This window comes from Folsomia candida, unplaced genomic scaffold, assembly GCF_002217175.1.
Source record: "Folsomia candida strain VU population unplaced genomic scaffold, ASM221717v1 Fcan01_Sc013, whole genome shotgun sequence".
Classification (NCBI taxonomy): domain Eukaryota; kingdom Metazoa; phylum Arthropoda; class Collembola; order Entomobryomorpha; family Isotomidae; genus Folsomia; species Folsomia candida.
Genome location: NW_019091205.1, coordinates 2522137 through 2537053, shown reverse-complemented (window position 1 = coordinate 2537053; position 14917 = coordinate 2522137). Strand labels below are relative to the sequence as shown.

Below are 14917 nucleotides of genomic sequence, written 5' to 3'. Positions count from 1 at the left end.
AGGGTTGATCAAAATATTACTCAAGGTTGGGCAAAATTTGTACATATTTTCTTAGTGTGTAGCAACTCGTTCGGTGAGCTCAAAAAATTTGGGGAAGTGGGGGCTTTTGTTAGTATCAAAACTGCGTATTATCTGATTTGAATTAGTCAAAATTAGTCTGGAATTTGTCCAACCCTTTTGGACAAATTCATTTTACCCAATTGTTGTCTCGTCCTCTTTTTTTGCTCAACCTAAATCCAATCGTGGGTAAATTTGGCACAACTGTTATTTAGACTGTACATACATACGAACAAATAGCTCGGTAGTTAAACCAACCATGACGAACGTGGGATCTCGTAGGTTCGAATCTCACAACTTAAACCACTTTTCCGCGTTCCTTATTGAATGTAAAGCACTACAAGTCCATACTTTAATACTCCTATTTTTACTACTACTTTTGGAAAATTGTTCTGTTCTTATCATCAATTTGCGAAGGTTCTCGAGATTCAGTCAGATACTTGATAAGTATTGCTGATCTGTACTAACAATGTTTTCTTTATTCGACAGATTCAACCTGTTAAGAAGGTTCCCGTCATGTCGAAACTTACCACGCTGTTCATCCATGATATAAATGCGTACCAAATTTTTGACTTTTTTGATGATGACCACCTCCCAAAATTAAAATCACTCTCGGTCCACCACGGAGAAGGGAAGGCGCCCCTGTCATCCCATCTAAATCTGTGGAGACGACACAAAGGAGTTCAATCTCTCGCATTGACCTTGAATTTCTTGGCTTCGGAGGAGGAAGATTTCGCGGGCAAAATGGTTGACGTATTTCCCGCCGTTAAGGAATTTGAGCTGGTGATGTCACACACACTTAAATTGCATTCCCGCCATCACCCGCATTGTGGAATCGTTCAAAACGTGGGATTTGGAACGGGTCAATGTTCTAGTGCACTGGGTGAAACAATCCTCCGTGTTGACGGAAGTCCTGAAAGCTGTGTCCGATTTGAAAGGCAAGTTACTAAAGATATGAAAGAATACTGAATATCTTTAATATTAACAATGCGGTCTTGCTCCGATTTTGACGAAACCACGATAATTATGTAACCTAATATAAATGATTAAACACGTGTTTCAGGATTTTGCATAATGCTCAGTTTAAACGAAGTTGTTACGGAATCCGTAAGCGAGAATTTCCATTTTGACCGTGAAAGTTTTATCGTAAGGGAGAAAAATACAAATTCTTGCTCATAACTTGGTTTAAGCTGAGCATTAAAAAATCCTGAAACACGTGTTTAATTATTTATCTAAGGCTACATAATTATCGTTGTTGCGTCAAAATCGGAGCGCGACTGATGGCGTCATCGTTTTCTCAGTAATAAATAAATAAGTCGTAAAAATTTCAGGAGTTAAAAGTGCCCAGTTTCCAGACACTGAGGTCACGGAGGATGACTTCTCTCCCCGCATTGAAGATCTCGTCTTGCACAGTGGAGGATTTAAATTCGTGGAAATTTCGGGGACTATAGTACCTCGGTGGTCGGTAAGATCTAATATGCAAGCATAACTGTTTCCTATATTAAATTCTGTGACAATTCAGGAACCGGAAGTCGTGGAACGAATACGGTCCATCTTTGTAGATAGTGGGGCACCCATTAATTTTAGGGGAGGCGTCCACAAAGAACTCGGTAAAAATTATTCATTTTACCGACCAAAGATTATCTAGCCACACGAATAATGAACATAAGCCGAAATTCAAATGTTCCGTTCTCGAGAAATCATGGTGCTGATGGGTAGATCGAAAAACAACCAAATCACAAAGGAGTTTCACCCCCCTTAATAAATAAACAATTAAAGTACATACGAGGTGCAGGGACCATAATTAAATAAGTGACCTGGCCTTGATGGAGGGTCATTTTGCCCAACTTTTTTAGTCGGGGTGCAACACATACTCATAAATATGTGGGTTAGATTTGACCAGCAACATCATGCAAGGGTGTGCGGAAGACTCCCACCCATGGACTCTTACCCCTTGACTACTACCCATTACCCCCTACCCGTGATGATTCCCTACCCATGAACCCCTATCCATTATCTCCTACCCGTGATTAACTACTACCCTGATTATGTCCTACCCCACCCGCAATAAGTGGATGCTGTTTGAATGCTCAACTTTTTTTAAATGATGTGTTGTATGCAGTTTAAGTGACCGACTTGCATTAAACGTCCAAATTATTCCAAAAATGAATATGGTAGCTTTGAAAAGATCTAAAACTTCAACAATAGATAATATTCCTGAATTCTTGCCTAATTTATGAATTACATGACATGTGTGACGTAAATTGATTGCAAAGCTTATCTTCATTCTCATTTGAATTTCCTATTTAATTATTTCACTGCACTATTTTAATTAACCCAATTTTAACTATGCGCTACTTTAAGTGACTTGAATATACGTTAAAACCCAATTAAAAATAATTTATTGGTCACAAAGTGGCTGACAATAACCTTAAGTGAGTTCAATTTCAACAAATGTCTTACAATGAGGAGGTGTCAGGTGGTTATCGCCAATGCGAACCGGACTAATTTTAAATTGTTCAGGCCCAGAAATAAACCCACCCGTATTTTTTCGTTTTCCTGAATGGGCATATTTACGCCCGTGGCGGAATTTTCAAAAATAATTTCAGCCAAAATCCTGATTTTTAAAAACGGTGTAACTTTTTGAATTTCAGCCCGATTTCAAAAATTGAATACAATTTGTGTTCAGAATTACTTCCCTAAAAATATAAAAATTCATTTTCAAAAATTTTTTTAATTTAATATTTTCATGCCATTTCTGAGTTTTTAGAAATGAAAAAAACGATAATTTTTTGAAAATTAAAAGTTTTTTAAAAATGAATTTTTATATTTTCAGAGATGTAATTCTGAATACAAATTGGGTTTATTTTTTGAAATCGGGTTAAAATTCGAAAAGTTACAGCGTTTTTAAAAATCCGAATTTTGGCTGAAATTTTTTTTGAAAATTCCGCCACGGGCGTAAATATGCCCATTCAGGAAAACGAAAAAATACGGGTGGGCTTATTTCTGGGCCTGAACAATTTAAAATTAGTCCGGTCCACATTGGCGATAACCACCTGACACCTCTCCATTGTTAGTTCAGAAATAAGTAAGTCCAGGAGACTTATTTTCCGACCACTTATAAGTGAAATACATAGCAACTGCGGCTGCGTGAGCAGTGTCACTTATAAGTGGAAATGTCCTATAACTGGTCAGTACACTTATAAGTGATCACTTTGTAAGCACCTATCATCATGCACATATTTGATATTTTTATCTTACAAAATGAAGGTCTTATTAGATAAATTGTGACTGATGCGCCTAATTTTTCATATAATATTCTCTTCTTACAATTAGTATTAAGTACGAATTTTCATTCATCTATGTAATTTTATAATGATAATGATACTGATTTTAAGAGAATGTGTATAAACATATGTATAGGTACAAGAAACAACTACTAAAATAATTGCGGGTGGGGGTAGGAGTTAATCAGGGTAGGAGATAATCACTCGTAGGAGCTAATGGATAGGGGTTCATGGGTAGGGAATCATCACGGGTAGGGGATAATGGGTAGTAGATCAGGGGTAGCCCTGGTTGAAATTTTTGGCGATTTTATGCAGGAAATGTTAAGCCGAATCCTGCAGAAAAAATGTGCCTAAAATTGGCCCAATTTTGTGCAGAACTGTTTATGCATATCTATTTTATGCAGAATATATTATGCATAATTTATGTTGAAAGGTTTATGCACAATTTATTGTGACGGGTTTATGCAGAAAATTAATGCATTTTAAATCATGTCCTAATTGATGCATAAATTACAATTCATCAAGTACAATTAAAATTCATATTTATTTTTACTTGTAATAAATATAAGTATATAATTGTTTTAAATAATATTAACACCAGTCCCACGGCGTGACTTGTGATACTTCTCGGATAGTGTCTTCTTGCTTCACAATTTAGCATCGGCTCTGGTGAAGTTATCTGGAGGATTTTCAACTCGTCCCTTTTTAACACGCAATCTACATACAAGTTCCAAAAATGTAGATTTTGTTGATTAGTGGCTTACAGAAAATATTAAATGTGGGACTTATCTTGGTAATCACTGTATCTGCGGCGCAGACTGCGAGTTATGCTGCTGCCTTCCAATGAGGTTTTTTCTCTTGGATCTTATCTTAATGTCCCGTCAACCCAGTTCTCGCACCGTATTAAGTTTATTAACCCACTCGACTAAGAAATAACTGATCCTTTTTTTAAATTTGCTATGAAAATATCGAAAAGTTTGGATAAAAGAGGGATTTAAAAGTGAAATGCGAAATCGTTCAATGAAATGAATATACCCATGCCGTCTCAATTCGAGTTACGCGCTATGAGACACTATGAGACACGTGTATAATTATGGGTACATATTTCTGCATAATAAACTCGACATAAGTTCTATGCATAATTATGCTTATAATTTTCTGCATAAGTTGGTCGGCATGATTGCTTTGTCAAATTGTGCATAAACCTGCACCAAATTTTGTGCATAATGATTTATGCATAGGAGTTGTGGCTACTCCTGCAGAATTCGGCACAGACATTTCAACCAGGGAGGAGTCCATGGCTGGGAAAGATCCGCAAATCTCTTGCAAGAGTTTCATTCCTTATCCTCAATAAATGAAGAATTAAGGTACAAATTTACATAGGTATGTACATATATAATTGCAAACACACTTGTTACAACTTTTGAGACTCAATGAGACCCACAATATGAACCTTGTCCGGTGCATTCTCAGAATTCTATTTTCAATTTTAATCTCGGGTACATAAAAATTCCGGGTTAAAAATATCTAAAATGTGACAGAACGTGCGAAGAATACGTTATCGTTTTTTAACCGGAAAAAAGGTAATATTATCCTTCCAGATAATAAATAGCAATTATTTAGGTATGTACACAAGTACTCGAAAAAATAAAGATATTGATAAGCAGTAAATCTTCTAAATAAGAACAGATGGATGCCCCCGTAAAAGTGGTGCTGGGTTGTCCAGGCTTGCTTACTTGCACAAATATTTCTTTCGTTGCCTAACCCCCGTCGTAACACGACACGTTTTTATATTCTTCAAAAAGTTAAAAAAAAATTGCCCTTGTTGAAATAATACTTGAATTACGTGCATCTTAACTATTTTGGTGCGATTTCAAATTTACATATATTGGGTTAATCCTGCCAGAGAATTTTACACTTTCTCATTGTGCACGTTACAATCCTTCATAACTAAAGGTAAGTAAGATGTGATATCCTTTGATTGGCAAGCTCATTAAGAATTTGTTACTTTATTTTAAAAAATCGCGATTTTTTGCATGTATCCGTCGTAAATTTGAAGGTATCTATTTACATACATATGCATAAATGTTCCGCATTTATTAAAAAAAATAATTGGGTTAAATACTTGATTACCAAAGTATATAGATTCAGTAACGAAATTTTTGATAGATTTTAATGCGTAGATTTACATATTTGCCGTCATGTCACCAATTAAATTGACCCATTTGTACCGCAGAAAGTTACTTCTAAATTGCAATACCTCCATAACCCATAAAGCCGCTTTTAATGATAAGAATTTTAAATGAACCAACTAACTTTATGTATGTATGTATTTTTATGCAAATAAATATGAAATGCGTATTTTCTGTTGTGCATTAAATCCACAAAAATTAAAAGCACGCAGTCTTCCTCAAAAGTTGGGCAAGTTTAGTTGAGGTCAATGTTTATATACATGTTTAATTAGCCTAACTAATTAACAAATATTTTACGATTTCATCATTTCATGTATGTATGTATTTTTTGCTTATGATGACGTGCTAAAATCGTATTTTTTGTGTATCATTGTTAATTCTAGGTACAGGCGACGAACTAATAAATATGGCTACCGATGCTCATTTTGGTAATTGCGACAGTCTACAGACTGTAAAATGCAGATTTTTGTCGTAAAAATTATTTAAAATTTTCATAATTCGTTATTAATTTCAAACTCGAAAAAAGTACATTTCTCCGCCAACAACGCCATGTCGAAAGCTATGAGGAATCCGCTGGTAAGTAAACCTCTTTCGTACTATTACTTTTTTTTACAAAATTTCCCTTCAGTACGATGCTGATCTCACAATTACACTTACCAATTAAAATTTTAACAAGCTCCCAATTACCGAGTGTTTTGACGAAAAACCTGAATAACCCACTTACTAACGTTGGTCAGTATAAGGAAAATTCCAAAATTTCAGATGGAAAATATCTATAAAAAAATCCACTTTTTACCAAACAGTTTTGCACAAAATACCAAAGAAATATATTTTTTACACCAATTTTGCGCTAGATTTTCGACGCCATCTTCGCCCACCTCCACCTCCGCGACTTGAAGACGTCGCGTCTCGTTTGCCAAGACTGGAACGACGTCGCCTCCACCTTATTAGCAAAACGGGCTTATCTCCACGCCAACAAACTTTTTACACTCATGGCGTCCAAGTTGTTTGACGTTAAGGTGACCCCTGTCAACTCCCAACTGATCCGACGCCTCCGCATCTCGGACAACCTCCACAGATCCATTTGGTCAAACAGGATCAAGATTGGCATTATTACAAAAGTTCTCACCGAAGTTCCGGAAGTGTCTCAATTAACTCGTGAAATTAAATTTGACGTCACTCACAAGGAATTTGTCCCCCCTTTCCTGCAAGGAATTAGAATGTTGGGGTCCACAAAAATCCGGCACGTGGACATCTCCATCCACCTGAAATCCTTCAGTGACTACATAATTCCAGCCGAGACGTATCAAAAACTCCGCCCGCAACCTAGCCTGACCTCCGTCAAGTTTAAAACTCTTTCAAACTCTGAATTTGGCGGACAACTCGAATTTCAACCCTTAATCCAAATCTGGCTAGATGCTGCCCCAAATTTGGCCAATTTGGACGTCGCGGTGTCTTTTTATCCTAATCTGGAAGGGTGCACGAATCTCAAAGTGCGGAGATTTGAATTCTTAGAACGCTATAGGACAGACATCGATTTGAACAAAGTGATCAAGATGCTGGGACAGATTAAGGATTCCTTAATAGAGCTGGAATTGAGTAAACGTTATTCCAGGACACAGGTAAGGCTTTAATTTAAACATTTTACACTTGGTGTATTCACGATACCTTGTAATTTTTAGATAGCAACTCAGTTTGCAAATCTGCACAGGCAAAAAAATTGTATGTTTTTCATCGAAACGATAAATCATTATTCCATAACTCAAATCAGGTCCAAATGCTGAAAACACTTTCAAAAGACATCTTAATCTTTAAAAGTGTCGGTATATATGTATGTATAGCTCAGTGATCAAACCAACCGTGATGAAAGTAGAACGTCACGGGTTCAAATCCCGCTGTTGAAACCACTTTTTAACTACTTATTAGCGCACTTAAAACCTAGACTCCTACTTTGATACTAGTCCTACTTTAATATTTCTGTATTTAAAATTAGTTTTGTGAAATTTAGCAGAACACATTTTTGCGAAAGTTCTCCTGGGTGGGTCGGCCAAATACTTGATTAGTACTATCATAAAGGGTACATAAAGTAAAGCTATTGGGAGTTATTATTGATGATTGTCTTGAATTTACGGATCATTGTACTGCAGTTGTTAAAAAATGTTACAGTAGTTTATGGACGCTAAGACCACTTCGAATGTTACTCAGTACGTACCATAGAAATATTGTTGTGAACTCCCTCATCATGTCTATTATTAATTATGCCTCTCCAGTCTACTTAGTTGGTAATCAGAATATCAAATGTATCCAGAAACTCATAAGATCGTGTGCAAGATATGTATTAAACAAGCGTAAATATAATAATATTACTGATGATATGTATATGGATCTCGAATGGCTGAATGCGGACAACATAGCAAAGTTTGAAATATCGAAACTATCTTTTAATATGGTAAATTGTCTATGTCCTTCTCTATTTAATAATTATGTTAATTATGAGGTAATACAAACTAGGCAAACGCGATCCGTAACACATGTGGAGCCAAATATACCGTGTAACTCAAAAATCATGCTGAAAAGTTTCAGGTATAGAGCGTCCAAGGTCATGATCCATTTACCGAGTAATTTACTTAGTGGTAATATCAGTAAAAGTGTTTTTAAAAAATTAGCCAATAAGTATTTTATTGATAAGCAACGTGAAGAACGAATTATTGATATTTTTAATCTAATTGATAATGGCGAAGAAATGTAACTGTGTATACTTTATATATAAGACTTTTCTGTCCCTGAAACGTAATGACCCAATCTTTGGGGTGTTTCATTGTATGAAATAAATAAATAAATAAATAAAATTTTTTAAAATTTGGTCCAGTTACTTAGTTGCTAATATGTGCTCATATACAAAATCACAAAAATTGATGTACATACATTATTTCATTTAATTTATCGGATTTGTAAAGACCTGATGAAGGAATAAGTATTCCGAAAGCTAGTCAGATTTACAATAAAGAAAATGTCGTCAGAATCCATGAATTCTTCTACAAATAAATAAATAAATATCAATAATATATATTTTCTGTATTCAGCAGATCCAAACTGTTGATGAAGTTCCCGTCATGTCGAAACTTACCAAGCTCTCAATCCATGCCTTACAAGCGTACGGAATTCTTTGGTTTTTTGATGAGGACCACTTCCCAAAATTAAAAACCCTCTCTCTCCACCACGCATCAGGGGAGGGAACCCTGACATCCCATCTAAATTTGTGGAGACGACACAGAGGGGTTCAAGCTCTTGGGTTGACCGTGGATTTCTTGTATTCGAAGAAGGGGGAGGAAGAGGACTTCGAGGAAAAAATTGTGGACATGTTTCCCTCTGTTATGGAGTTGGATTTGACGATGAAACACATAAGTTTAAGTTTCATTCCCGCCATCAACCGTATTATGGAATCGTTCAAAACGTGGGATTTAGAACGCGTCAACGTTTGCGTCACTTGGGGGAGACAAATCTCCTTGTTGAGTGAACTCCTCAAAGCTATATCCGTTTTGAAAGGTATTTATGTTAGGACCAAGATAAATACATATCAGACTACCAATGGAACCTTTTTTCAAGCTATACGGAGATCGACTAGCGAGTTATGTCAAAAAATCAAGCCAAAAATTAGGAGTCACTCGACACTTGTACATATATCCGTTGAATGGTGCCTTTGAAGAAAAATATTAGGGATGAAAGTTCGCACTCCTCCCTGGTTTTTGTCCCGTGGAGGAAAAAGCAAGAGAAAATTTGCACAAAGATTGAACTTAACCGCCAATATTTTTCTTCAAACAGACAATTCAACGGAAAGATAAGTGTCACGAGACTCCTAATTTTTGGCTTGATTTTTTATTGACACGACTCGCTGGGCAATCCCGGTGTAGCTTGAAAAAGGTTCCATTGTAAGTATGCAAAAATAATTATTTCCAATTTTATTACCTAATTGTTCAAGAGGGTATTCAAAGTTGTCTTGGCATAATATGTAAAATTGTTTAAGAAGGGAAAAAACTGGTCAAGTTTTGTAGAAATCGTAAGCTTATTTACAATCTTGCCGCAAACCATGTTCAACCCAGATTATTTTTTTATCATGTTAGCTGAACCGACTAAAAGATGCATACACTTGCACAAATGCTCAAAATTCCGAGCGTTATGGGCGCTGCATGTTCGCAAAATCTGGGAAATTTTGAGCTGGTTCAGTGCATAGCGGCCAAAACCCAAAAGACGATTTCCATCAGCTATCGCCGGTAAAAAAGGTCATATTTTATTTTCTGCTGTTTTAGCTCAAAAACCTGCTCAGCGGGTCCGAACTATTCGATTTAGACAGTTTTTAAAATTTCCACGTCCCCCTCCGTCTAATGGTATGGGGGAAAGCACTACCTTTTTTGACAAAACTTGCCAACTTTCTCCCTCGATTGTAAAGCAACCAGTAGGCCCACGGCGGTCAAACTTCGCATGAACAATCCCCGGGGTACGCTTTTGGGTCATCCTGAAGCGCTACGCCCTACCCGTACTCCTTGACCTCAAAATGACATGAGGTCAAGTTACAAAGTTGGCTCATCCATCACCATTTTTTAAATAGCTCGCATTTCAACAATCCCCGATAGATTTTCTTCATATTTGATAAAAACTGATCAGACTGACTTGTACTATCAGATTCGTTAAGGATTTTTAAATTTTTCCAAGGTCAACAAGTTTTGCGCACAAACGAAAAAGGTCACCAGGCAAAGTCTCACATAACCCCATAAGTGGGGTATCGTTGGAAAGGTCTTGGTGGGAGGATTCAGAATATATATACTTTATGGGGTCTGGGACCACCCCCAGATTTTATAGAGACCGATGAGTATCATTGAGTTTTGGTTTTCCGTGCATGCAGACGTTTACACAGGAGCAGATTGAGAGCTAACACAGCAGTGGATTGAGGAAAACTCAATAAAATTCCTCGCTCGCTATAAAATCTGGGTGGTCCCAGACCCCATAAAGTATATATATTCTGAATCCTCCCACCAAGACCTTTCCAACGTACGGGTAGGGCCTAGCGCTTCAGGATGACCCAAAAGCATACCCCGGGGATTGTCCATGCGAAGTTTGACCGCTGTGGGCCTACTGGTTGCTTCACAATCGAGGGAGAAAGTTGGCAAGTTTTGTCAAAAAAGGTAGTGCTTTCCCCCATACCATTAGACGGAGGGGGACGTGGAAATTTTAAAAACTGTCTAAATCGAATAGTTCGGACCCGCTGAGCAGGTTTTTGAGCTAAAACAGCAGAAAATAAAATATGACCTTTTTTACCGGCGATAGCTGATGGAAATCGTCAAAAACTTTTCTCACATTGACGAAAATCGAGCGTTTCTGGAACTAGCATCGCCGAGTATTATCTGATTTTTTTAACGTATGCACAGGTTCCATACTACAAAAGGCGTTAGGACATGGTTTTGACGAATTCATACCTTAATTGCGGGATGGTTTTTAGTTGTAGAGATTTCTAACATTTTTTATGTGAAAGCACATGTCTCAAACTATAGGTAAGCATATCTGGCTTCCGATTTTATGTACTCTGAGAAATGAGGAAAGGTCAAATTTAGAGAGGTGTCCTTTTTTAGTTTTCCAAACCAGTGTTCTTATAAAATGGCGTTGAACAAAATATTTTTTTCTGAGGTCCTGGTGCAAAAATCGTCTTTGCGACTATTATCAAGGGACTTAGCATGCTTTTCACTATATAAAACCACTTTTGTATCATGCTTATCTTTTAAGTCCCTTTTGTAGTCTAGCTTCATACTTGTCTTAATGGAATGCTCTCTTGAACGCAACTCCTCGACTTTAAAGGCCCACACATTTTAGGACATTGATGCTAAAAATCCCTAACGTGGTTTTTATCCAAGGTAGAAATTGTATGTTGCATTGTAAGTACTTTTGATAAAATTTTGATAAGTGGTTACACCCCAGGAAATGAGTTTCCATCAAACCCTATAAAAGTTTTACAAAAGTTCTCCTCGAAATTGAAGCGGAACTTTAAATTTTTTTAACTAATCAAAACGCAGTAATTTTATTATTTTGTCACTTGTACCTTGTAGGTAAAATAGTTCTGCAGCAGGGAACACAAAAAAGTTATTAAAATTTGTTTTCAACAAAATTTGACCATTATTTTCCTAAATTAGTTCACGAGTTTTTTACTATTCCCCGTCAGCTGATTAGCTAGGGTCCTTCTCCAAAACTGTTTACACAAAATCTTCACTGTTTAATTTAATATTACTTGAGACACTTAGAGCTTTGCCCTCAATCTTCATTTGACCTAGTGGGTCCGCTTTAAAGGTCAGCAGGTCAATTTTCCTGTGCACGGTCCGATTGATCACTTTTCATGAAAACGTATCAGCGACGATGGAGGCCCAACGTTATGTAATTCATTGTGGATTCTTTTATTATTACATGCAATGATTATCTAGGGTTGTAATATTAACAATCATTCACCTCTGACCTCTTAGGTTATCATGCTATATGAGTAATTCAGTTTGGAAAGTGTTTTTTTGGCTCCTTCAAACTCTGGGGGCACTGGAGGGGGCATTTATAAAGCTATCGGCCCAAAATTTTAAATATATCTTTTTGAGAGTATTATCTTGCAACTGACCAAAAATCAGTTCAAAATTCAACTCCCCGCCAGAGATATTCAACCGCGAATCCGTCAAAACCATGTCCTAACGCCTTTTGTAATTTATGCTTCTAAATAAATAGTTAGTCTTTCAAACTGTGGGGGCAAAAAATTCTAATAATCTGGGTTGAGTATGGTTTGCGAGCAAAATTGTTGGTAAATTTGATTTCTCATGAGGGTGGATTTGGGTGGGTGTGGGGGATGGAATTATAAATGCCGTAATATTTAGTAGATAATGACAGGTTTACATAATTTCAGGAGTAAAAAGTTTCCAGCTTCTGGACATTATGTCCACGGAGGACCACTTTTCTACCTACATTGAAGACGTCATTTTGCACAGTAGAGGATTTAAGAGTTTTGAAATCTCGGGATATGAGGTTAGTAAAACAATTTTACTGATTTAGCATACATTTTTCCTACATGTTTATAAATACTCAGTAAATATGTTCTCTCATAATTCAGCGACCGTAAGCGGTGGAACCAATGCGATCCAGTTTTGAAGCCAGCAGGGCCCCCGTTCATTTCCGAGTGGGGAGGTAACATAGATACATAAAAAGTGCCATTACCAGAATTACAATGGAATACCAGACTCGAGCGTAGGAAATTTCCTGTCTCGAATTGTGTCGAGAAACAGACAAATTTTTGTCTCTATATCGTATGTATAATAAGCTCAGTTTTAAAATACATAGGTTGGTTGTAATATTTTGTACTTTATTAAGTAGCGCAAGCTACTTTATGCGATGACTTAGTTAGTCTGTCTGTCTGTCCGTCCGTCTGTCTGTCTGTCTGTCAACACGATAACAGCAGAACGGATCGAGATAATCGAAATCGGTTTGCGGTATCATACATATGACCTTAGGGGGAGGATCCTGTAAACTTTTGGGGTCAACCGGACCACACCCCCCCGGGCGCCAGGGGGTGTGGTCGGGGTAAAATGAGATTTTTAGTGCAATTTAATCTACAGATGAAGTAGAGTAAAATTAGGTGTTTCCGAGTTGTGCCACACCCCCCGGGCGCCAGGGGGTGTGGTTGGGGCAAAATGGGATTTTTAGAAAAATTGAATCTATGGACGAAATAGAGTTGAATTAAGTGTCTCCGAGTTGTGCCACACCCCCCGGGCGCCAGGGGGTGTGGTTGGGGCAAAATGAGATTTTTATAAAAATTGAATCTAACATGTAGGACAAGTAAAAGAGTAAGATTGATTAATTAGTTAATTAAGATTGATTAATAAAGATTGATAAAACAGTAAAACATGTAAGATGCATGATTTTTCAGAGTGGCTACATATAAATGAGGAAGTTTAAATTATTTTATTATTTTGAAATAATTCAGATTCTGCAATCTATATTTTGTATCGCATTCTCAGCATTATTGCGCTACTTGTGTACCCTGCGTTGCCGCAGTTTATTTTCATATATATATGTATGCCATAGGAAATGATCAAACAAATTAAACTTGTTTTCTTTCTAAGTAATTGATAGTTTAAAATTTACAGACGTGCAAAATGACTACAAATTTTATTACTGAATACTATTGAAAATCTAATATAATATCTACCGCTATTTATATGTATACATATAAATAGTCATTCTAATAGAGTTAACTATAGTTAACTCTATTAGAATGACTGAGCAAATTGTTTAGTGCATAAAGTTTGTTACAAATTGAAAATATTCTCAACCCTTAGTGTTAAAGTTTTACCATATTACCGACATATGTATAACAAATTATTACCGTCCGGAATAAATTTTATAGAAAATTAATTATCAGCTTTTCTACTGACAAATTAATACCTATGACTACATATTTATATCTGATTTCTAACAGTTTACTAACATACTTTTCTATAAATTACCCTAGCTGACCAAATTCGTAGCTAGCAATTATTTCGTTAGAGAAATGTAATCAATTTATGTAAGAATCTTGAATGTACTTGATAATTTGTAATTTGAATTGCACATTTGAATATATTTTTATTGGATTTCAATTATTCCTTTAATTACAATTCTTCAATCGCCATCAATCATTAAAGAACCAGGAAAAAATTAGTGGTTTGGCTAATTTGACGGTACATATGTCACTCCACGTGGATATTTCATTGTTTTTCACTTTTGGGATTAGAATATATATTGTTTTCGCACGTGCGAATTTTTTTATTACGGCTGAATAAAAATAAAATTGTAAATCCCTCGATGAATTATGCCTAATGTACATATCGTCGTTGAAGCTGCCAAAGGAGCTAAATCCGTTTTGTGTTAAATGCCAAAGGAGCCTAATCTACCTAACTTAACATTGAGAAGGATAAATAAAAAATGAAAATTCATGTTTAAGTTGAAGTTAACCTGAAAATATGCAATGGTATTTGGAAATTCAAGTCGCACATGAAAATTCTCAAAATTCCATGATCAATCAGAAAATATGATTAGCATTGATCTACATATGTACATTGTAGGTTAAGGGATTTTATTTAAATCTGCCTCAAAATCCTACAATAACCTTGGAAAAACCCACAAAAAAACCGCAAAAACCAAATTAATCATTAGAATTTTTCTGGAGATTGTATACCCATAAAAACCCCAAAAACATCAACCCGCAAAAACCCGTGACTCCCAGCGTCTTGTTTCTTTATATTTTGGACGGATTTGTTCATTGACCATTGGCCATAAGATATAAATCCAAAATGTTTAAAAGCGGAAGAGGATTTTTAATACAAA

At 36.2% G+C, this 14917-nt stretch overlaps 1 protein-coding gene across 1 annotated transcript; it reads left to right on the top strand.

Moving 5' to 3' along the window:
- The first annotated feature begins 5110 nt into the window (after positions 1-5110).
- Positions 5111-12901, top strand: LOC118437437. Its single transcript, XM_035856434.1, has 6 exons — positions 5111-5300; positions 5920-6112; positions 6391-7158; positions 8620-9082; positions 12462-12580; positions 12666-12901. The coding sequence occupies exons 2-6, from the start codon at positions 6086-6088 to the stop codon at positions 12672-12674; spliced, it is 1386 nt and encodes a 461-aa protein (XP_035712327.1). The 5' UTR covers positions 5111-5300; positions 5920-6085; the 3' UTR covers positions 12675-12901.
- Positions 12902-14917: the final 2016 nt, after the last annotated feature.

Coding starts and splice junctions, on each gene's coding strand:
- LOC118437437 (XM_035856434.1), top strand. CDS start 6,086: ATGTCGAAAGCTATGAGGAATCCGCTG. Junction 6,113..6,390: donor AAGCTATGAGGAATCCGCTG/GTAAGTAAACCT, acceptor ATTTTGCGCTAG/ATTTTCGACGCCATCTTCGC. Junction 9,083..12,461: donor AGCTATATCCGTTTTGAAAG/GTATTTATGTTA, acceptor ACATAATTTCAG/GAGTAAAAAGTTTCCAGCTT.